The 24,856-nt window shown below is 40.9% G+C and overlaps 1 protein-coding gene across 3 annotated transcripts in view; it reads left to right on the forward strand.

Annotated features, from left to right (window-relative positions):
• The window catches only part of RNF115 (ring finger protein 115), a 53,386-nt gene extending 29,932 nt beyond the window's left edge, over positions 1 to 23,454 (forward strand). For all 3 annotated transcript variants that reach the window (XM_081025809.1, XM_081025808.1, XM_081025810.1), the window contains 6 exons: positions 5,098 to 5,309; positions 16,808 to 16,879; positions 17,998 to 18,070; positions 19,001 to 19,094; positions 20,997 to 21,112; positions 21,798 to 23,454. In XM_081025809.1, coding sequence (XP_080881935.1) covers positions 5,098 to 5,309; positions 16,808 to 16,879; positions 17,998 to 18,070; positions 19,001 to 19,094; positions 20,997 to 21,112; positions 21,798 to 21,929 — 699 coding nt within the window. In that variant the 3' untranslated portion in view covers positions 21,930 to 23,454. The remainder of the gene's footprint in view (positions 1 to 5,097; positions 5,310 to 16,807; positions 16,880 to 17,997; positions 18,071 to 19,000; positions 19,095 to 20,996; positions 21,113 to 21,797) is intronic.
• The last annotated feature ends 1,402 nt before the right edge of the window (positions 23,455 to 24,856 follow it).

The raw sequence follows: 24,856 nt of genomic DNA on the forward strand, positions 1-24,856 counted from the left end.
ATCTCAGTTAAGCTGAGTGAAAGAAGCCAGAGTACAAATATGATTCCTTTTACATAAAATTCTAGAAAATACAAATTTCTAAAAAATGCGAACCATAGAAAGGTCAGGGGTTGCTTGAGGGCAGGCAGAGGGTATGAGGGAGGTGATGGGTATGTTTCTTGATATGTTTTCAGCAATTCCTCAATTGACTCATCTTTGTAGACCATAATATTTTTTTGAGACATAAGTCACATACCATGTAATTGGCTCTTTTAAAGGGTACAGGTCAGCAGTTTTAGTTCACAGAGTTGCACAAGCGTCACCACTGTTAGTTCTAGATGTCGTCACCCCAGAAAGAAACCCTGTACCCATTGGTGACTCCTTTTTTCCTTTCCAGTTTCCCCTATTTATTTTCTGTCTCTGGATTTGCCTGTTTAGGACATTTAATAAAAATGGAATCCTAAAATACATGACCTTTGTGACTGACTTCTTTTACTTACTGTCATGTTTTTAAGGTTCATCCATGTTGTAGCACATGCCACTACTTCATTCTTTTGTAGGGCTGCATAACATTCCATTATATGGTTATTCTATATTTTTATCCACTCATCAGTTGATGGACATGTGGGTTGTTTACGCTTTTTAGCTGTTATGAATAATGCTCGTACGAATATTTGTGTACAAATGTTTGTGTGAACATATGTTTTCAGTTCTCGTGGGTGTGTAACTAAGAGTGGAATTGCTGGGTCATATGGTAACTTTAACTTTTTGCGGAACCATAACATTTTAAGAGGTGCTGATGTGATCATGGTCCGCTTATAGCATATTCTGCTGTATGGAAGATATTGTCCATCAAGTTACATATTGAAATATGTAAATATTTTAGCTCACATATTTTCAGAAGCATAATCTCATTCCTCCATTCAGAGTAACATTTTCAGTTCTTCAAGACAAAACTTATCAGATAAACTGTCTCTGCGATTCTTTTGAATGTTCCACCAAAACTTGCTAATAGGGTTCTCTAATTGTTTGTACTTATGTAAGTCATGTCCTGAATACCCAGTTTTGTTGTGGGAGCTATTTTTTTCTCTCATGCTTGTCTAAGTCTGCTCAGAGGCAAATGACCTGAAGCTATTCTTATCCTGAATGTTGATTTGGTATAAATTTTTGAAATGTGTTTTTTTATCCTGTGTTCTGTGGTCTGGGTGCAGTTATTTTGGGACAAATTCATGAACTGTTAATACTCATTTGCACTAAATTGCAGTTTTTAAACAAGTAACAAAATGCCTCATACTGATGTTGAAGCTACTTGTCAGCCTGCGTTCCTTCAGAATTTTTACTTAACATTAGATGTGATAATGAGTTATGTCGTTATCAGTACAGATTATTGATATGATGAGCGTGGTGCTTGGCTTTTCTTCTAGTCAAAATTTTCAAATATTCAGTTTTAACATAATGAAAATAATGATTGCTTTGAGAGTTCTTTTCCCAAAGCAAATGTGGAACTTGACATCATAAGGGAATAGTCTTTCTTCTATGTTTATAACCTAAGTGAAATAGATGATGGAGAACATAGACGGGGTTGCTCACACTTTCTCACTCATTGAAGGCAAGTATAGCTTTGGATTTTTAAATGTTGTATTTACTTTGGAATTTCAGGTCAAGAAAAACTGTTGTAGACCACTTTTCAGGCTAGAAGAAAGTAATTTCTAATAAATGGAAGCTGTCACTAGCAAGCAAAGGGAAATGAGTCTGATATGTAAAAATTGGCAGTTAAAATGAAAAAGTGCTTTACCTCATTAGTATTTTGAGAATTCTTATTATTTTTAGTGTGCATATTATTTTTGCTCTTCAGATTGGATATTAGAATTTAAGAAAAATGAACAGTGTTGTCAAAAGTATGGGAGACTTAAGCTCTTGTACGCTGATAGGAGTATAAATTGGTATAGCCCTTTGGAGGGTAGTTTGGTACTGTCTAGTGAAATTTAAAATGCTGTATCCAGTAATTCTATTTCTATACTATAGGGTGTTCTAATGAAAGAGAAGGAATGCTTCCCGATAAATTTTATGGGGCTAGTATATAACCTGATACCTAAACCAGATAAGGACAGTGCAGAGAATTACAGGCCAATTCTCTCATGAATATAGATGCAGGATTTCATCGAAAACACTAGAAATGGAATCCACCAATGTGTCATAAGCCAAATTGTAATTTGTTCTAAGAATTCAAGGTTAGGTAAATACCTAAGGATAGAAGGCAGTGGGATGACATATTTCAAGTGCTGAAAGGAAAAAAACTGCCAACCAAGAATTCTCAGTCCGCAAAAGTAGCCTTCGAGAACAAAGGAGAAATTAAAACACTCCCAGATAAACAAGAGCTGAGGGAGTTTGTTACTAATAAATAGACTGCCTAAATGAAATGTTGAAGGGAGTCTTTTAGGCTCACTGCAGATGTACTGAATTTACTTTCTGGAGTAGGGCCAAATAATACACACACTTTAAACGAACCCTCCTATGGATTCTTATCCACCAAAACCAAAACCAAACCTTATAATGAGATACAATTTTCTATCCAGCAGATTGGTAAAAACCGAACAAACAAACAAAAAATCCTATTGAGTGCTTGCCAGGATTTGGTACACACCTCTTGATGGATGTGTAAATTGGTACAACAGCTGTGGAAAACAGTTTTGGCATTACCTGGGCAAGGTGAAGATGCATGTACCACATTAAGGTTGTACAGACCAGTAATAGAGAAACTCTTCTATGCCTGCAGCGGGAGACATATGTTCACACTGGCTGTTTGTAATAGCAAAAAAACCAAAAACAATCCATATGTATATTGGAAGGAGAAAAGATTTTTTAAGGTGTGGCATAAAGTGTGTGCGAAAATAAATGCGTCTACATGTGGAGCCCAAAAAGCAACTGCTCTCATAAGGCACTTCAACAACATATCAGGCACATTTTATTTAGGGGTGTATACATTTGTAGTAACACTGTAAAGAAAGGCAAGGGAATGATAAGCAATTGAGGGTACTGGTTACCTGGGTAGGGTTAGGGGAGGGAGGGACACACAGGGTTTCAGTGGCTCTGGTGATGTGAGCTAAGATGGTTACGTGGGCATTTGTTTCATTATACCGCATTTATTATGTTATTTGAATATATCAAATACTACATGTTATAATAAAAATGTTGATGACTGTATAAAATATAAAACCCCCATGCTGTGCTACTGGTGCTAGGAATGATATGAGTATGTGTGTTCCAAGTCAATGCAGGCCTTTTTTCCTCCATAGCATTTATCCCTGTCTAACATGCACACTTGCCTTTTCCTTTTGTTGGAGGGAGGCACGTGTCTGTCTCTTCCCACTTGCAGGTGAAATCCATTAGGGCAGAGGATTTTTTGTTTTCTAACGTTTTGTTCACTGCTGTATCCTAGCAGTTCCCAGAAAGTACTTGAGACATAGCATAGTATGTGCTCAGTAAGTATTTGTTGAATGAATGAGAAAGAGTATGTGTATGCGTGTGTGTGTGTGTTACAAAATCTAGTGTGTGTATATACACACAGATACTTAAAGATCTGGCATCACACCAAGTTAACCTCTCAGTAGGGGGGTGGAATTAAGTAAGTGGTGGGGTTGGTCACATCTGAGTGAATAGAGACTATTGCACTTTATATTTTATATTCTATTGTGTATTTTTAATTAAAAAGGGACAAAACATCTTAAATTAAGAAGCAAATTGTAAACTGGGGAAAAAATAACATTATTGACAACTGTAAACAAACTCCTGAATTTCGAGAATTGTTTTTACAAGTTATTGGATGGTAGATTGAGAATAGATTGGGATCTGGAATCAGCTCAGCTTACCCTGCAGCTGGGCTGCTTACCCTTTCTCAGAGTGTTTCTAGAGGAGGTTGTTTGTTAATGTGGGTCTCTGGAAGAAAGGAGGAGTCTGGAGGGGAGGGGCTGTGTGTTTTAAGACATAGGTCATGTGCTGAGCTGTTTTGTGTCCCTGTTATTATATACATAATAACTTTCTGTTTCATTTCAAACTTTAAAACAAAACAAGAAGACCAGGGTTATATACTTGGTTGGATGGAGTGAAATGAGTAGTGTTCTACTCTTGCAATAGTAGATATATCCAAATCTATCTTGAAATACCCGGTGTGCAAAATAAAATCTATTTTTTCCATTCACTCTTTAGTGATTTCTTGGCCAAATCCAACAAGCACACACCACCTGCCACTCCTCCCCACTGCCAACAATGCCCTTTTAGTGATTAAATAAAAGTAAGTACAACAGAATGTCTTCTCAGACATTCCTGTACTGGTTTGACACTGCCCTTTTCTGATGAAGCTTCTAGATCAAAAGTATTTCCTAGACATCTGCACTTTGTGGTGATGATGCTTTTTTACAAGTGTATAATAAATACATCCATTTTATTTAAATCTTAGATGATTACATACCGTGTTTTCCCCGAAAATAAGACCTAGCCGGGACCATCAGCTCTAATGTGTCTTTTGGAGCAAAAATTAATATAGGACCTGGTTTTACTTTACTACAATATAAGCTCGAGTCTTATATAGTATAATGTAAGACTCAGACTTATTTTACAACAATATAAGGTCGAGAATTATATAGTATAAGACTGGGTCTTATTTTACTCCAAAAGACGCATTAGAGCTGATGGTCCGGCTAGGTCTTATTTTCGGGGAAACACGGTGGTGAAAATGGATGTCATTTGTGACAAGACACAAAGTTATAATGTTGATCTGAATGATTGATTATGCTTAGGACAGAAGACCATGATCACCTTTGGCTCCTGTTTTTATTTTAAAAGGGGAAACTGGTGGATATGAGCTCAGTGGTAAGGAAGGGGTTCAGCCATTGGCCTGTTGTTTCTATATGAAGGAAACTAAGTGTCGCCGTCTATTTGGTTTTCTTTCCCTTGTGCATCCACTTGAAAGACTTCTCTTTTTCTCCATAAAATTGTGGAAAACCTATACTTTAGAGCTGTTGAATTTCAAAATGTTAAGTTGTATTCCTCTTTTTCAATATTTCTTCTTTCCCCTGTTCTTGAAAATGTAACATGTGGTTTGTTTCTGGTTTCTACTAGTTCTGGCGCAATTTGGACCACACGATGATTATACAAGATTTCAGACCATTTCTAAGTAGCAATCCACTGGACCAAGATAATAGAGCCAATGAGAGAGGTCACCAAACTCACAGTGACTTCTGGGGACCAAGTCGGCCTCCAAGGCTGCCAATGACTCGGAGGTACAGATCGCAAGGAAGTGCTCGTCCCGATAGGTCCCCGGCCATCGAAGGGTGAGCACAGTGATTTATAGTCTCTTTCAAGGTATTTCAATGAAGGACAGTGGCAACATTTAGTCTTTATAAAGTTCTCATATTTATTACTTTGTGGACAAGATGGAGATATGTAGACTGAATGAAAATGAAACTAAATTGAATGTGTGCTTAACTAATACCAGTTAACCAATGATGATGATCTAAAAGATGATAAAACTAATGATGGAGGTCTTCCGGTTTTTTAATTAATGTCTCCGATTAGTATATAGGTGATGTTTGTTTATCTATCAAGATTCAGTAGATCCTGAAAAGGAATGGTCAAATTTTGGGGGTGACATTAGCATTCAAAAAGACCCCAGTAGATCGGAGCAATGGACTTAACATGAAATGTGTTAGGGATAACGGTAGAGTGTTGGGGCTGCAAAAACATTCATGCAGCACCTGTTTACTGAGTGTCTTTGAAGCCAGGGCATTTGTACTAACACTGGGGAGACACTGGTGACCCTTGATCTCACCTAGTAGGGATAGTGGACAATTTTTTCTAAGTGTTTGCCCTATGCATAGGACTGTGCTGCAGGCTTCATCTGCTTGTCTCATTTCATCCGTATGAATTAGTGGGTGCTATTGCTATTGCCATTTTATGTAAGAGTAAACTGAAACTCGGAATTAAAGTAAGCCGGATGGGTGGGGGACCCAGGACTTGAGCCCAGGGATGGGAATCTAGAACCGCATTATCCGATAGAGCAGCCACCGGCCACCTGAAGTTATATCAGTATAAAATAAAGTGAATAAAACTCAAAGTTCTGCTCACACTAGCCACATTTCCAGAGCTCAGTAGCCACAGATAGCTAGGTTATAGAACAGTTCTCTCATCTGTTGGGAGATCTCTCATCTCTCATCTCAAAGTCCTATTGAGTCGTTTTGTTCTAATGCCTACACTTCCTCCCACACACCTTCTAGACTTTACTATTAATATTTTACCCTAATTATTTTGTCACATATCTATCCATCTGTTTGTTCATTAGTTTGTCTTGCGTTTTGTGAATTTCAGTTAGTTTCAGACATTCCTTCGGACAATTATAGGATATGGCAATCCAATTGAATGGGATTGTCTAGGACAAAAGCCAATGTAATCTTAGAGCGTTTCAATAACTTCGGTGCTCAGAGGTAAATCCACTGTGTCCTGTGCCAGTTAAATTGCATGTAGATTACTTTCCTTTCTCCCATTGTTGAACACCTTAGTTTGCTACAGTTCTTCTAAACTATTACCTCCCGTGCACTTTTTTCCCTCCCACCCCCAATACTGCCAGTTTTGGATTAGTGCTGTGGTCTGCTTCTCCTTGCTCCTGTACCTGGGGTTGATGGCTCAGTACCGCCCGAGGAAAATCATTTAAATGAGCCCTTTGGCGCCCCTGCAATTGGTAAAGTGCATTTATTCTCCATCAGACTGTTAATGCTTTTGATTCATATTTATTTACTCTCTTTCTTCTGCTCCCGTCCCCTCTGTTTCAAGCCGTTGTTTCTCAGTTTAGTTGTGTAGGACACAGCTCCCTGGTCCATGCTGCTGTTATGAGCCTGGTGCTCCCCTCCAGCTGAGGCAGTCGGTCACCAGTTGTCGGTCGGCTGCCCCCCCTCTCACGATGGCTGCCGGCCACTCACCACTCACTGGCCGCTCCTGGCAGCACACAGCAGCAGTGGCAGCTCACGCTGACCTCCAGCTGCTCACACAGCCCAGCTCCAGGAAGAGCTGTTGTTCACAATCTTAGCTGTAGAGGGCGTAGCTCATTGGCCCATATGGGAATGGAACTGGCGACCCCGGCGTTAAGAGCATGGTGCCCCAGCCACCTGAGCCACCGGGCTGGCCCTTGATTCGTTCTTAAATTTGCATTCCCCTCAGAAATATTTTGAACTTTCACCGTATTTTACTCTCCAAATTACCTGTCCAGTAACTGATTCTCAGCAGCTGGCTTCTATTCTTCATTATGAAAATTGGGGCCGTAGGTATGGACTCCTCAAATCCCTGCGCCCAGCTTCTCTACATCAGTGTTCTTCTGGTCTCCTCAGATGAGGTGTCCTTTCTTCCTTTCTTTCTTTCTTTTTTTTTTCTTCTTTTTTTAAAGCAACTCCATCAGCCCATGTTTCTGACCCATTTCTTTGACCTATTTCTGCTGGGATTTCTTTTCATCCATTTTCTTCTCCCTGTTCTTTTTTTCTCCCTTTACTGTCTCCTGCCTTGTCTCCCCCTCCCCACCCCACCCTTACTCCCACCCCCACACTTTAGTTCTGTGGGTATCAATTCTGGTGTACATAAGTCTCACTGAGGATGTTTTTTAAAATCTTGATTACCCCGCCCCATTCTGAGTTCATTATTCTGTGTGAGATTTAGGCATTGGTAATTTTTAAAAGCCCCTGAGGTTATTCTGATTGTAGCCAGAGTTGAGAATCATTGCTTTAGTTATTACCCAATCCCATTTCCTTCCCTTTTCAATAAAATTTCTTAAGAGGGGTCTACGTTTACTTTCTGTACTCCCTCATCTCATTATTCCTGGCCCTCCTTTCACTAAATCAACAGTGACCCAGTAGATCTTTGAAATCTTTATTGTATGGGTCCAGTTCACTGAATTCAACATTTTTGGTCTTTTTGTTCCCTCTTGAAATTCTGTACTTCTGACTTTCGTGACATTAACATTTTCTTGATTTACCTCTTCTGACTTTTCCTTCTTGTGGATACTTCCTAAGTATTTGTTTTCCCAAGGTGTTTCCTTCATTTTGCTTTTCCCCTTACTCTATGACAGAGTTCTTAACTTGAGGACTATTGACATTTGGGGTACTTTTTTGTTGTTGGGGCTGTCTGTCCATTGTAGGATGTTTAGCGGCGTCCTTGGCCCTCTATCTGCTCTATGCAGTAACCACTTCCTCACCAGACTGACCTCCCCGCCAAGGTAAGACAACCAAAAATGTCTCCAGATATTGCCAGATGTCCCTTGAGGAGCACATGTTGTCCCTGGTTGAGAACCCCTGCTCTGTAAGGTCTGGCCATTCTCAGGTTCTCTCACAGTTCTAACAATTGCCTGTGTACTGAAGACTCCCAGATCTAAGTTTCTATTTTAACCTTTTCCTCTAATTTAAGGCTTGAATAGATAACCTCTTGTTAGACATTTCCATCTGGATGTTCCACAGATACTCCCAACTCACCAAGATGGAAACTAAACTCTTTTCTTCCAAATTTACTCCCATATCACCCTTGCAGGATTGTCTACCTAATTTTCCAAATCTGTACCCTCACTTTCCTGCATAAAGTCCATTGTCACAGGCTCCATGACTTCACAGACAAATCCCTCCATGATTTTGAATCCTCCCAGCCTCTGCAGCCTTGTTTCCTGTCAAGATTTCTTTAGTTGCTAAATGGGAGAATTACCCTAATTTGTTTCTTCTCCTGTACAAATGCTTAAAAATGCAATGTGAATGCCCTTGGGCAGGCTTACCGTATATCCTGTCTGCAATCTAAGAGGAGAAGGTAATTTTCTTTTTAACATCTATCAAATGCCTAGAGTTTTTTAGGCACTGGGCTATATATATATACTCTTTTCATAGAGCCCTTGAGCTGGGTACAGTTACAGTAAGTAGGGGTCAAATTTTAAAATCTTCTGCTCAAAAATTCCTTTCAGACTAAAAATATCACTGTGAACATAGTAGCTTGAATCAGTCAGTACTACTTGGTTGCTTTGCCTTTTTATTCCATAGGAAACTGGGGTCTACTCTATCACTACATTGTCCCTTTGACTAACAGAGTGGGAGAAAGATTAAGCTTCCGGTTCTCACATGTCCTTTACAGATAATCGTGTTTATATTATCTTAGTAACATGCAAATAACATATACCCTGATTTAATGGTGGCTTCAACAAGAGTGGTTTTCTTACGCTTAACAAGTCTCTAGGTAGTGTCGCAACTAGGTTAGGGTTGGATCTCGGTGATTCTCTTTGTCTTTCCCTCATACTTCCTGCCTTAAGGCCTCATGTAGGAAGACAGGGAAAATAAGTGACATGTTATTTTAGATTAATTGTAACGTAGGGTTAACATTTATTTTACATTAAACCATGTTTTAGCAATTTTCTGAGGATTTTGATCTTATCACTTATAAAACCATGGGCACCCACCCTTTTTTTGGGTGGGTGTTCGTAACTCAGTGATTTTGGCTCTAAATTAGTGTTCTCCACGTTTTAGACATTAAGTACTATTTTGATGAATTTCTCCCTCTCTATCAATATTATTTGCTGTTTTCTCTAAATAGACCTACCTGTTTTTTTAGCTTATTTGTAAACATTGACTATATATTCATTAGCTGGTTTTTTTCACTCATCTTTCTTGCCAAGTGGAGACCACCTTCTGCTTAGGATCAGAAAATGTCAGCATTACTTTCCAAGGCTCTGACAGGGAGGCCATAGGCATGTAACCCATTTCTCACCAACGGGACCTAAAGAGTCTGCTGGAAGGACTTCTGAGAAAAATTTTCTTCTCTTTTCTTCTCCTGAGGACAGTCCTAGCTCTTTACTTCCTGTGTAAGGATGTGATTCTTGGAGCTGCTGCAGCCATTTTGCAACCATGTATGGGAGACATGGCTGATATGCTGAGGATGGCAGAATGGAAAGATGGAAAGAATCATCTTTCATTGAGTTGCTATACCAAAGTTGGGACTGTTTGCCTCCAGACTATTTGTTAATTAAGGTAAATAAATGTCCTTGCAGTTTAAGTCATTTTTAGTCGGATGACTGTTATTTGCAGCTGAATACATCTTTTAATTCTCACAGTTTATGTGAACAGAAAAACATTTGCCATTAGTAGAAAGTAACCGTAAAAATACATTTAAACTGAAAGCAAAATTACTGAATTTTAAAAACAAACTGAGAAAATTTAAGATTAAACTGCATTTCATTCCTAAAGTAGGTTCCTGCCTACTTCTCCCAACTTTATTCCATACCTCTTCTCCCCTTGCTCTCTCCATTCTAACCATACTGGCCTTTTAAGTGTCCCATGGAATCTCTGTTCCCTTCATCCGCAGGCTTTTGCACATTTTGGTTTTCTCTGGGTTGCTGGAATGTTCTGCCCCCCACCTGACCCAACCCCGTTCCTTAGGTTAATTCAGACCTATCCCTTGGATATCAGTTCCTTGGGTATTACTTCCTCTGGGAAGCTTTTCCTGATACTCCTACTTGGTCCCTGACTGAGTATATCCTCACAGAACTCTGTGTACTGCTTTTAGCCCTAGTCACAGAAGCAGTTTTATTTTTTATGTGATTATTTAATGTCTCTCCCTCTTCCCCACTAAACTATAAGTTCCAAGAAGGCAGGGATCATTATTCCTCCAGAGCCTAATATAGTACCTGGCATATAGTACATCCTGAAACATTTACTGACCAACTGAGAGAAAGAAAACATTCTCCACAGTTTAAAGATATAATAATATGTTAGTGAATTTATGTGTTTTCTCTTGAATGTAACCTTTGCTGCTCTGAATTTTACAGTTTGTCCCCCAGGTAGTATTAAATTGGATTCCAGTGATTGCCCAAGTAAGAGTGGAGGGGTGGGGAATGAGGATGAGCTACTCTTAATTTCTTCAGGCCGTTGAATATTGTGGGGAGATTTTGAGGTTCTTTGGGTTCTCCAGCTCTGCAAATCCTCAGTGATACCATGTTCTCGGTCTCTGATTTTGACGTAAGAAATGTGGCAGCTTTTGAATTAAATGTATAACCATTGAATTTGTTTTTTAAATGTCCCTATTATGTAAAATCACCTCGTGGTAGTACAGCTGCCTTCAAAAACATCGCCCTAACATTTTCATTCTAGGTACACATTTAGGGAGAAAATAGCCAACCATTAGAGATGCATAGAAATTATTAAAATTTTTTTGCTATGTTTATATGGAAAATAAAAAATCCAGTTTATGTACCTGTTTGTACTTACGATTTTTCTCATAGTTTTGTGAGGATAGGGATAGTATCTCATTTTCTTCATGTAACAGTGTATCTTGTCCGTCTTTCCATGTCATTACTTACAGAGCTGCGAGATCTGTCACATTTAAACATAAAACTAGAATTCCATTTTATGAATAGTAGAATAATTAATTTAGACAATTCCCCAATGATGGACATTGGGGACCTTGTATATTTTCTTTTCATCATTATACGTTAAGCCATACTGAATTGACAGTCCCTTCTTGTTTATATATTTTTGTATGTCTGTGAAAGTGTGTTTCCATATTTTCCATTCTTTTCTCACTACTTCAGTTTGGGTATATTCTGTTGACCCACTTTCAGTATAATCAATCTTTTATCTTTTGTTAAACCTATTGAATGAATTCCTTATTTCAGATGTAATATTTTTCATTGTAAAATTTCAATTTGTTTGCCATATGGATTCAGATTCTTGGGTGAAATTCTCCATTTTTAGTGAACATATAGCTAAAGCCCTTTTTTTGTGACCAGTATCTGGACCACCTGATTCTATTTCTGTTGTCTATCTTTTCTTTTTGGTTTTTGGTCATTGGTCTTGTCATCTGGTGTGTCTAGTAATTTTTGGTTGACTATAGACTGTATAAGAAAATACTAGAGACTCCAGACAGTGTTACTTTTCTCTAGAGAGGGTTTGCTCTTTTCTTCCTGCACATATAGAATGGTGGCTGATCACTTTGGTTCTTTGAGGGACTGTTTTAAGTCAAGACTGGGTTGCAGCCCTGAGGAGGATGGCCTATCTGGGACTCATCCCTGGCCTCCGGAGGTTTCAGTTCAGAGCCCGATGTGTTCTGTAGGACCCTTCCTCTGGTGGGTCCTGAACTCTCATTTTGGTCTCATGAGAATGCTGCAAAGTTCGGCTCTAGTTTTCAAAGGTTTCCACTTAAGTTTTTTATTTGCTGCCCTGTATTGTCTCGGATTTGGTAAATATTCTGAAGGGAATATTGCTTTGTGCTTGAGGCCTCCTGAGCCTTTGCCAAAAGATGTGAATTCGCTGTGTCCCTCACTGAAGCTTTGCACAGGCTTCTCAGCCTTCTGCTCTTGCCCAGCATCAGCAAATGCAGTTACAGAAGTTGGTTCCTTCTTCCAAGGTTATTCCCTCTCTGTAGAGTCTAAACCCCTCTACTTGTCATTGCCTTAGCAGCTCTACTCTGCCTTCAAATGAGTTTTCTAAATTGTTCTAGGTATTAGTAGTTGTCTGCTGTCAACTGCTTTGTCTCACCTGAGGATGAACATCTGTGGAAATGTTTTTGTAGGATGAAATTCTAAGAGAGAAGGTGCTAGGTGAAAGGGTCTACCATTTAAAAATTGATATTGTCAAATTGTCCTTCTGAAAGGCTGTAACTATTCTCACCTGTGGTGTTTAAAAGTGCACTGTACATCGTTATCAAATTAGATGTTATCAGTCTTTATCTTTTCTAATCTGATAGACAAAAACATGATATTTTGTCTTAATCAATGTCTCTGATTTTTTTCCTTTGACCTAAGCTTATTTTTATATAACTATTGGATATTTATATTTGTTCTTCTATGAGTTGTTACTAATATCTTTTGCCCAGTTTTCCTATTACAGAGTTAAAAACAATTGTAGAAGTTATCTCTGTAGTAAAGATTTCATCTTTTGTATATACTGTAAATATAAATTTCTAGTCTTTCTTTTGTCCTTGGTAACTTGTATAGATGTTTTTAATTTTTAGGATATCAGATCTTTCAATCTTTTAGATTTCACACCATGTTTAAAAAGTCTCTTTATTCCAAGATTTAAACATTTATTCCTATATTTTCTCTAGTACTTCTTTATCTAGTGTGTTTTGGTGGTACTAGACAGAACTCTTGGTTATAAGCAGTAGAAGTCCAGTTTAATATAACTTGAAAAAATTAGAATGTATTGTTTCCTATAACTCAGATGGTTCTTGGCCATATCAGACCCAATATCTCCCCATTATAACAAATATAGTGCCCTCTCTTACTACCCTGATTTGAAATTCATTGATTATATAATCCATAAAACATCATTTTAAAAACTATATATATGTATATACATATATATATCTTGTATAAAGGAGAAATAAAAAGATAGTAATATATGAAAATAGGTGTTTTAATTTATACATGTGTGGCTGTGACTATTTTGGGAGACAAAATGAAATATCAGAGGCTTGCTTCTGTGTGTAGAATCATTACGAATGTGACGTCCGGCAGCAGCCACAAGTAAGCCAAGATGGGCACTTCCGAGTCCATCCAGGAGCTGTGGAGGAAGAAGCAGTCCGATGCAATGCGCTTTCTTCTCAGTGTGCTTCTGGCAGTACTGCCTGTGCTCTGCGCTCCACAGGGACACAAGGTTATGTCATATATCAGATTTGTGTGCACCATGGTGGCCGCAAATGCCCAGTTTCTTAAGGATGCAACCTGTGACACACCTGTCCATCGTGGTGTTAGCCAGCGAAAGTACTCGAAGCCTTCAGTCTGTTGCTGAGGGGTGAGCTGGATGCCACTGTCGGGCTCTGAAGAGTCCTAATTTCTTACTGGGTTGGTGAAGATTTCACATAAAAATTCTTTGAGGTTACCCTCATGGATCCATTTTACAGAGCTCTCAGAAGTTCTGACACTCAGTGGATCACCAGACCAGTCCACATGCGCAGGGAGATGGCGGGGCTGACATCTGCAGGCTTCAAGAGCTGTGGCCTTGGCAAGGGCCACAAGTCTCACCACACTGTCGGTGTTTCTCGGCCTGCGCCTTGGAGAAGGTATAATACTCTCCAGCTCCACCGTTACTGCTAATAGAAGTAATGTTTATTAAATTCTTACCTAATAAAATAAACTAAGACAATCGTGTCTGCTTATAAGTGATTTTTATTGATGAATTCAATGCAGTCGCTATCAAAATTTCAGTGGCATTTTTCAAAGAAATGAACAGTCCTAAAATTTTTATGGAAACATAAAAGACCGCTAACAGCCAAAGCGATCTTGAGAAAGAACAAAGCTGGAGGCATCATGCTCCCTGATTTCCAACGATATTACAAAGCTATGTAATCAAATCAGTGTGATATTGGCATACAGACCGACACATTTGTCATTGGCACAGAATAGGCAGCCCAGAAATGAGCAAACTCATATATGGTCAGTTGATTTATGCCAAAGAAGCTGAGAATATACAATGGGAAAAGGACAGTCTCTCCAATAAATGGTGTTGGAAAACTGGACAGCTTTGTGCAAAAGAATAAAACTGGATCCCTATCTTAAACGAGACACAAAAATTCATCCAACAAGGATTAAGGACTTGAATATAAGACCTGAAACCATAAAGCTCATAGTGGAAAACAGGTGGTAAGCTCCTTGACATTGGTGTCGGTGATGATTTTTTTAGACTCCAAAAGCAAAGGCAATACAAGCAAAAATTAACAAGTGGGACTACATCAAACTAAAAAGCTCCTGCACAGCAAAGAACACCATCAACAAAATGAAAAGACAACCTACTGAAGAGAAAATAATTTACAAGTCGTATCTGATAAAGGGTTAATATCCAAAATATAGAAAGAACTCGTATAACTCAATAGCAAAGATCTGAATAGACAGTTTCCAAAGAAGACATGCATTGGCCAACAGTTACATAGAAAAGACGCTCCACATCACTAATCATCTGGGAAATGCAAATCAAAACCCCAAGGAGATACCGTCTCACACCTGGCAGAATGGCTGTTTTGAAAAATACAGGAAATAAGTGTTGGCGCGGATGTAGAGAAAAGGGAATGAACCCTCGTGCATTGTTGGTGGAACTGTAAATTGGTACAACCACTATGGAAAGTGTATGCAGGTTCTTTTAAAAATTAAAAATAGGACTACCATATGATCCAGCAATTCCACTCTGGGTATTTATCTGAAGAAAACAAAAACAGTGATTCAAAAAAATGCGTGCCTCCCCCCGCCCCGTGTTCATTGCAGCATTATTTACAGTAGCCAAGATACGGACAGAACCCAAGTGTCTTATCCATGGATGAATGAATAAAGGAAATGGTATATACACACAATGGAATATTCAGCCATAAAAATAAAAAATGAAATCTTGTCATTTGTGACAACATGGATTGAACTTGAGGGTATTATGGTAAGTGAAATAAGACACAGAGAGACAGATACTAGATGATCTCCATGTGGATTCTTAAACAAAAAACCAAGTTAATAGAACAGGTTAGTGTTTGCCAGAGCGGGTGGGGAAAATGGGTGAAGAGGGTCAAAAGGTATAAACTTTCAGTTATCAAATAAATAATGGGGATGTAACGTACAACATGGCAACTCCATCATCAGGGAAGTGCAAATCAGAACCACAATGAGATTATTGTTTATTATAGTTAATCATAGTATTATAGGTAATAATACTGTATCGTACATATGAAAGTTGCTGAAAGAGTAGATCTTAAACATTCTCATCACAAGAAAATTTTGTAACTATACCTGGTGATGAATGGTAACTAGTCTTACTGTGGTGATTATTTGCAATGTACAAACATGGAGTCATTATGTTGTATACCTGAAACTCGTATGTCAATTACGCCTCAATAAATTAAAAAGTCACCAAGTCCAGCCTACACTTAAGGGAGGACTGTAAAATAATTTTTGGACATGTTTTAAAACAAACAAATAAACCAAGATGGAAGTCAGCTATTGGTGAGCCTTAGGAATAGGGAGGGTCTAATTAACTATTGCCATTGTTACTTTGATCGGCCTAAAAAGTGGGAACTGGGGGGTTAAAAGTACCTATCATGTCAGTTATAACTCAGTAAAGGTGTGTGTGTGTGTGTGTGTGTGTGTGTGTGTGTGTGTGTGTGTGTAGGGGGAAGTGCATATCATTCAGAAATCAGGAGACCCAGGGGAAAATTTCCTTCAGTGATTTTCTTTTGCTGAGACATTACCCCATTATCTCTGAGTAACAAAGACAAACTCATTAGGATGAAGTACTGGGTAGGTGTGCCATCTTACAGCATTCAGAATGACAAGTTTCAAGTGTGTATTTGTGTTATAAGTATCTGAAACGTCTGATATACGTGTGATAGGTGTTTGTAAGATGGAATTCTCAAAAAAAAAATTCTTTAAGGGCCCATTAAATAGTATCTTAAAGAGAAACCCAATGTGTGAAACATAAAAATGGAACTACCCTTGTGACAGGGAGATGGCCCAGAATCCCACTGACTTAGCCTCCTTTTCAGTCTCCTCATATTGCTGCCAGGGATCCAGAGAACATAGTTTGAAAACTGTACCGCACAATCAGATCCCTTTCCAGCCTAATTCACAAAAATCTGTTGATACATAAGGCAGCACAGATCAGAAAGATAGCCCTAATAGCAAAGTAACGCTGCACCAGGTAGCAGACTGATTTCTGGTGCTATCTTATTGTGTAATAGTCAGTGAAAAGCCACTGGGGCTTGGGGAAGGAGTTGGTGATGGGTCAGCTGTGGATATTTACACTTTCATTAGTTTGTTGTCTTACCTAATTTTTTTCTCCTCCGACAGAATAATACAGCAGTTCTTTGCAGGATTTTTTGCAAATTCTGCAGTTCCTGGGTCCCCACACCCTTTTTCCTGGTAAGTAACTACTTGCCTTCTGTCTTACTCTGCTGAAGTAGTAGTATTTTAGGTACTATAGTATCGGTGCTATAGTGAGAGAGAGCTGCGTAGGTGAGTACCTGGATGTGATTGGCAGGCTGTTAGCCATTGTTTGCTGAACCCAGTCTTAATCAGAACTTATTTTTTTGTTCAGGCTCATGAGGGCCCAGGGTGTCTGGGCACTGGATGTGTCTGATTCTGGGTTGTGTTGAGGTGTGGAATGAGATGATTCCTGTCAGGCTTGCTTTCTAATTTACGGGTTTCTCCTCATTCTATGGGAAGATTTTATTCCTTAAGAATTTCTGAAATTGAAAACATTCCTTGACTTCTTTTTTTCAAAATGAGAAGGTTTGTCAGAAGAAAGAAAAGCGTATGTAATTCAGTGACACTTCTGTACAGTGGGCGTTAAAGATGGAATTGCCTTTCCTCTGGATGATTGTTTCGCCACTTCTGACTTTACCCCAGAAGGCTTCTTGCTTAGAAGGACCTCAGTTCATCCACATAGTTACCCTGTTTCTCAGCCTCTAGTTTCTCTACACGTTCCCCCCCAAAGAGTCTGGACATCTGTCAACCAGGGCAGCGTCCCAGCCGCTCAAAAAGAGGTGCTGCCAGGTCTCTTGTAATTGCTCTAAGTTGTGCTTCCGAGAGACCTATGGCTCCTTCTCTACTTGAAAGCTCCTGTTTGTCCAGGCTCATGTCAGCCTCTTCGCCTGAGGGAAGTCTGCTCGATTTGGGCAGTCAGTCACAAAGGGAAAACTCGCCATAAAAAGCAGTTCCATCCATCAATGTAAGTGGGCACAGAGAAGACAAACTTTTCTAACCAGTGAGTCAGTCTTTTGTTCGTGTGTCATGTATTTTAGGCAGCTTCACATTTTAGGTTCCATTCAGTGTAGTAAAAACTCCTAGAGAATGAGGGACTACCTCTGGGTAATCCGTTTGACCTTGAAAATACTGAGAAATTCTTTGCCACTTGTTTCGAGAGAACCAGAGATTTTTCCGGGGTTGAGAGAGAACAGGATCCCTCTGCCAGTTGGTTTTCTGTGCTGTGAGGCAGGGCTGCTCACTCCATCTAATGCTGGCTCTCGTCTCATGTGCAGGAGCGGAATGCTGCACTCCAACCCGGGAGACTATGCCTGGGGTCAGACAGGGCTCGATGCCATTGTAACCCAGGTGAGGAGCTGCCTTCGGAGGGTGTCTGTCAGTGGGTCTCGTGCCACAGGCTTCCTGCTCTCCTTCTGCTACTTTCTGAAATGGGAGTCACTCTGCTTTCCCTGATGTTTTGAGCTGGTGGGTTTGCACTTTACTAAAGGGACAAACGGTGTACGGGTTTAGCTCGGCATCCATGTAGCTTCTAGATCCGAGGGGCTTTCCAGAAGATGGCTTCGCCTCCGTAGGAGGAAAAGACAAAACAGTATTTTGTAGTTTGGGTCTCTCATTCAGTCCTATGATGATCCTTTTAACCACTACTTCACAGAAAAGGAGGGTCTCACGTGCTGAAGCAGGGATTTCTGCTAGATGGGGCAAAGTAGGGCAAGGAAGCAGAGAAGAAGGTATTCCCTTGCCAAACGTGTATAATGGCTTCCACTTGTTTATGTTTATTTTAATTGGTTTTCATTTTATTTTAATTGGTTTTCATTTCTCTTTTGGATTGCTGAGAATAGAAAGCATGTGGTTTGTATCCAAGTCTTATAGGCAGTAATTTACCTATTTCTTGGCTTACCTTATGCTATTTTCCATACTCCCACCCTTTTCTTCCTTCCAGCAGAATGAAGTTTTGGGACCAGTTAAGTATCACTTTTGGTTAAGCTGTAGTTTTATTCATGACATCACAACCCTTTTGCTGTTTCTGAAGTTGCTTTATGCCCAAAGGTGTGCCTTGCAATGATGGGTCTGTCTGTAGAGTTACACTCATGTCCCTCTGAAATTATAAAGCAATTCTGAGGGTTCTGGCGGCAGGAAAGGTGAAACCTGTGCCTCCCAGAGCTTTGCAGAAGTAAGAGCAACAAACATTTCTAATATCTGCACTCTTTGTTCTCAGCTGGAGCAGCTCACTCCTCAGGAATAGTGAGATGTCTACTATTTCTTTTTCTGTTTTTGTAGCTTTTAGGACAACTGGAAAACACAGGGCCTCCCCCAGCTGACAAGGAAAAGATCACGTCTCTTCCAACAGTGACAGTAACTCAGGAACAAGTTGGTAGGTTCATTTTCGTAATTATTCTGTCATCTTCTGATCTGTGTTCAAAATTCTAGCACCTTTCTATGCTAAGGATTTTCAAGTGAAGCTACAGCTCTCCTAAAATTCCTGCCTGGGTGCCAGCTATGGAAGGTACCTCCCCTCTTTGGTAGGGTTGGTCGACAGGTATTTCCTGAGCAATTACTATGTCACTTTTCTAAGTGCCATGCAGGAAATTTAAAAGTACAAAAATACGTAAGACTTGATTTCTTGAAGAACTTACTAGGGGAAGCAGGAGTCACCAGTGATTAGATAACAGTGAAAAAATACTGTTGAGCAGATGTTGCTGACTTGGGAGAAAGAGGAAGAGGAGAAAATGAGAGCCTGGGAATTTGTTTCACATCTACTGTGCCAGATACAGTTAAGTACATTAGACGTAGATATTTTATTTATAAGCACTGGAGGAATTCAGTGATAAAGGGCATTCTTTTGGATTGGGAGTTTTCTTTCCCCACACATTCCAGTTTAGAGTAGAAAAGATTTTAAAAACAGGATGGGCCATCTTAGAGAGTTCATTCTATTTAAGGAAAAGTGAACCGATGTAAAAATGTCAGCATGGACATAGTGTTTGAATCAGGTATGAGGAGAGTGACCTCATTAGACCTGAAATAGAATCTGGTTTAGGGAGTAATGGCGGGTATGACTGGATAGGAAGGGGGGTTGGGGGGTGGGGCTTTGTTAGAGGATGTTGAAACTGGCAGAGTAGTTAGGAATGGATATTTTAGGTAGTAGGTAAGTTTTGTAGGTTCCCAAACGGAGGAATGAGGGAATTTAAGTGGCCTTCGGAGCAAATTTGTTTAGAGGTGGCGTCTAAAGTAGATTGGAAAGGGGAGAAAGCAGGAACAGGAATTGAAGGGGCTGCTGCAGCGTCCAGGTGGGGTTCAGGTGATGGTGGCAGTGCTAACGGAAAGGAAAGATCATTTTGAAGAAGGGCTTTCATCACTGATTGCATAATGGGATGAAGAAAGGGAGGGGGTCAAAGGTGATTCTCAGGTTTTTCAGCTTTGTAACCACAGAGGGTGCCGCCATCATAAGTGAGGGGATAGTGAGCAGGCCCTGGTTTGGGTAAGGAGGTGATGTTTGTAGTTTTGAGGTGCCCAGTGAAGGTGAGCTGGGAATTGCTATGGAACTGGTACCGAAGTGTAGGGTGTATTTGTTGGGTTGAAGGCCTGGTGTCAGGGTACTACCTGGGAGCCTGTTAAGTCGGCTCAGCGTAAGAAGTAACAAGTGAAACGCTAGAATGAGGGCAGAGGTGGTGGGGAGGGAAAGGAAGGAGTGAGTGCACTTAAGTGGTAGTCTTCCTCTAATGCCTGGAGTGGGGGGGCGCATGCAGCAGCCCCGGCCCCTGGGGAGAGGGACAGCTGGTGTTATTAGCCAGCTCTGGGGGACTCGGAGTTGGCTGCAGTTGGCTGCGGGTGCTCCCAGTTGAGTTGGTAGCCGTTTCCTCTGAGAAGGAGGGCTCGGAGCCTGTGCTGCTCTGGGCCCTGCAGTGCTGGAGCACCACCTCCTGGAGCAGCCTTTAATTACCGCCGTGTGCCGAGGGCTTTCAGGCAGCCATGCTGAAGGACGGTAGTGTGGGAAACCGTGGGCTTGCTGAGTGAGTCCCTCAACTGTGGGAACATTACCAGTGTGTCTCTAAGTGCCAGCTGCCAGGAGGCTGTCACACATTTGGGACGCTGCTGCTCCTGTTTCATTGAACAGCTAATCTAAGCCCCGGTTTATTTCTCCCGACTCTTTATGTGGGAAAGTAGGCCTCATACTTCCCATCTAGGTCTTATCAGAATAGGCCCATCCACCAGCCCTCCTTTTCATATCCGTCTACTACCACTTGAAGTAACAAAAGGGCATTTCCTCCTCCAACAGACATGGGTTTAGAGTGTTCAGTGTGCAAAGAAGATTACACAGCAGAAGAGGAAGTCCGGCAGCTACCCTGCAACCACTTCTTTCACAGCAGTTGTATTGTGCCCTGGTTAGAGCTGGTGAGTACGGACAGCGCTCATCTGTGATGGGGCATCTGTGCCCGGCACATTTTCCGGCGGGGGGTGGGGGGCGGTGATTGAGAGTAAGGGCAGCGTTAATGGAGAGCCGTGCAGATCGGATCTTAGTCCCTCGCTGACTCCTATAGCATCCTTATTTTGTTTTAGATCACTGCCTCTTTGGAACTTCTGAAGGGGGTTAGCAAACCACAGTCCACGGGTCACTGTGGGCTGCCATCTGCTGTTGGAAATAAGGTTTTATTGGCACACAGCTATGCTCATTTGTTTACAAAGTGTCCATGGCTACTTTCGTGCCACATCAGCAGAATTGAGTAGTTGCAACACAGGTGGGATAGAGCCTACAGAGCCAAAAATATGACTACCTGTCTGTTTACAGAAAAAGTTTGCTGACCCCTGCTCTAGGCCATCTCAGGGCACTGATTCTGTTCTCTTTGGTGTATGTGTTAGATGTTTTTTCGCTGTTGGCCTAGAACTGTCAGTTCTGCTTCAAGTTCTGTTTGGGAGGCGTCCTGGTGTTGCACGTTGGAACCCACCCAGTGTGCGCTGTGTGAGAATCATGCCCTTTTTGTTTTTCTGTCCTCTGACTCCCAGGGTTTCTGATGTGTTTAGTACCTTCAGCTTCTCCGGTCAGGTTGTTGACGTGGAGACCGATTTCTTTCTGTTTCAGCATGATACATGTCCTATATGTAGGAAGAGCTTAAATGGTGAGGACTCTACTTGGCAAACCCAGAGCTCTGAGGCCTCTGCAAGCAACAGATTTAGCAGTGACAGCCAGCTACATGATCGATGGACTTTCTGAAGCTAAAGACCGCATCTGAGCCAGGGCTGTGGTGTTCTTCCTGCAGCTGTAAATTGTATCACAACAAAAAGATAGTAGGTGGATTTAGGAATTGTATAAGAAACCCTGACCCATAATATTCATGCAATGAGTGTTTTTCTTCTCTGAATTTAAAGTTAGCATCTGTAGATGGAATTGTATCTACAACCAAATGCCTCTCCTTCCTGAATTCAGAGTGGTAATTCTGTAAGTGTGAAACTTCGTTATGTGGGTTTCCCACCACCAGAATAGAGTCAGTTCCTTAAGTCTAGCTAGGGTCCTGCTACCTGTCCTGTTACCTTGTAATGGATGCTTTCACCTCCTGTCCCACCTCCACCTACCACCCATTAGTGTGTTTTTCGGTAAATACAGTGGAACTAGAGCCCTAAAGTGCTGCTGATGTGAAGTCCTCCTGTTTTAATTGTACAAAAGCATATATTCTTGGCCACATTAGCTGTGACTTGAGGTCAGGTTAATTCATGAATCTAAGTAATGCTTTTGTTTTGTCTTAAACCGTCATAGAGCAAATCAAAGAAAAATTACAGTGGGAAGGGGAAAGTGGCGTATTATTGTACCCTTTGGTTTTCTCATTTGAACTTTTACTGTCTACTTCACAAGATGCTGTTTCCTCAGAAACCACCATGACACGTCGTAGGAGTCTTCTGTTGGTAGGAATCTGATTCTGGACCCTTTTGGGACTGAGTGGAGCAGCAGACAGGCACAGAAAGACAAATGTTTGAAGTCCTTGGTTCTGAAGTTTTTTAACGCTCCCCAGCTCGTTGTTTACTGTCTTTTGTCCTTAAAATAATTTGCTTCACAGAGATAGGATTATTTCATTATTGCTTCTTCTACAGCCATTTCACTGTTTTTAGTAATTCATTGGTCTTAAGGGATTGAGATTTTACATTGTCTCATTTTAATTTTTTAAGCCCTTTAATCATCTCTGAAACCTTTCTGTTGGCTTGGTTCTGGCTATACTTGGAATCAAACTGATGATTGCGATCATGCCCAAAACAGCTTGGCCCATGAGAGCTGTGGCTTGTTTTTTTAGCCTAACAGTGTCCTGTGTACATGCATGTACTTTTTGGAGCATTTGAAAATCAGAAATGTCCTTGGAACCTCAAAGTCTCAAAAGGAAATGATGGAGACACGTAACCACTGTTGGTGCACCCAAAAAGGGGACCAAGGAATTGCCGTTTATATGGTCACATCAGCCCTTTACAGTTAGGAAGGATCAGAACAGGAAAGCCACGTCTTGGTCAGTCTCTCTTGGCTAGGAGTCTTTTTCAGGTTTTGTTGACTATCACCCATTATACACTGATTTGGGGGCGGTAAAAGAAGGCGGTCAGAGATATCTTTGTACTTTGATAGATGATACAGGAGTGGGGGAGGGAAGAGAGAAAGTGGGAGAGTGGCTTGCTGAATTAATAGCCTGCCTGTAAAAGTTGTGACCATAAGATATGGTTTAGGTTGGGCCCAGGGGGAATAAAAGTTGTTTTTTCACATGCCTCTCATGTCATACCTCTGTAGAGATTGTTTCTTTGGAGAATGTGAGCTATTTACTAAGGCTATTGAAATGTAGCCCCAAAATACACATTGGTTTTGAATGGGGGGGGGGGTGAAGAGATGTGGGTGGGGTGGGTGAGGTATATATATTATGACTGTTTAATGGCCACTATTCAGCTGTCTCAGAAAAATTATGACAGCCTGGAAAAATTTGCCTGCCTGTTAATTTGTGCAGGTGCCAGGATAGGCAGTTGTGTTTTTGCTCATAATGGAGACCTAGAAAGGATTGGAGTGGCTTCACTAAAGGATGAAACACAGTACTGGGTAGGGATTTACCTTTTCAGTACACAGAATAGCAAGCAGCATCCATCTCAGTTACCTGCAGTCTTCCCTTTTTGCTCTGATAGAGGACAGTGAGGCTCATTTGGCCGTTTCTCAGACCCCTCCCATGTAAGGAAGCTGTAGTGCTTCTTCCTGGAATTGGCGCCCCTCAGACTTCCAGGTTCATTTAGGTTAAGGAGTGTTAGTTGGGGCTCTCTAGTGCAGCAGAGACTTATAAGGCGTTGGTTCACGTGATTATGGAGGCCAAGAAGTCCCCAGGTCTGCAGCCAGCGAGCCAGGAGGGGGTCGGTGGGATGGTTCCAGCCTGACTCCAAAGACCTGAGCATAGGCAAGTTGGTGTAAGCTCCAGCCCCCAAAGCCAGCAAGTTCAAAACCCAAGAGGATCTGATGTTTCAGTGTGAGTCCAGAGGCACTAAAGGACTGACATCCCCAATCCATGTGGTCAGGGGGAGAAATTCTCCTTGCCGGGGTCAGAGTATCAGCTTTTTATTCTGTGCAGGCCTTCAACTGATTGGATGAGGCCCCCCCACATTAGGGAAGGCAGTGTGTTTTATTCAGTCCACTGATTTAGATAGTAATCTTATAAAAAATACCCTCATGGACACACCTAGGGATAGTGTTTGACCAACTATCTTGGCATCCCATGGCCGAGTCAGGATGACACAAAATTAGCCATCACAAGAAAACTAGAAATGGTGCACACAGCAGAATACTCCTCCTCCCACTTTTTTGCCAGGTGAACAGTGTGTGTATGGTAATGTCTGGTTTGCTGGGAGATGTCAGTACTAGGGTTAAACAGTGGGAGTAATGTATATGGGATGTGGACCAGTTTGCTTTGTGCATCACGCCTTTTTTCCTCTTCGACCTAAATTCACCTGGAAGTGTGAGATGCCTCCCATTCTCGGAAGAAACATTGCGGATTCATTGGCCTAACACCAGAACGTGGCTGGAGTGAAGAGTTTATTTTTAGGAATGCCTTGCTCTTAAATTATTCAAAACATAGTTTAGATATAGTGCCCGCATCAGAGGGGTACGTAACCCGGACTTCTCAGGTGTTTCAT

This window comes from Rhinolophus hipposideros (assembly GCF_964194185.1).
Source record: "Rhinolophus hipposideros genome assembly, chromosome: 19".
NCBI lineage: Eukaryota > Metazoa > Chordata > Mammalia > Chiroptera > Rhinolophidae > Rhinolophus > Rhinolophus hipposideros.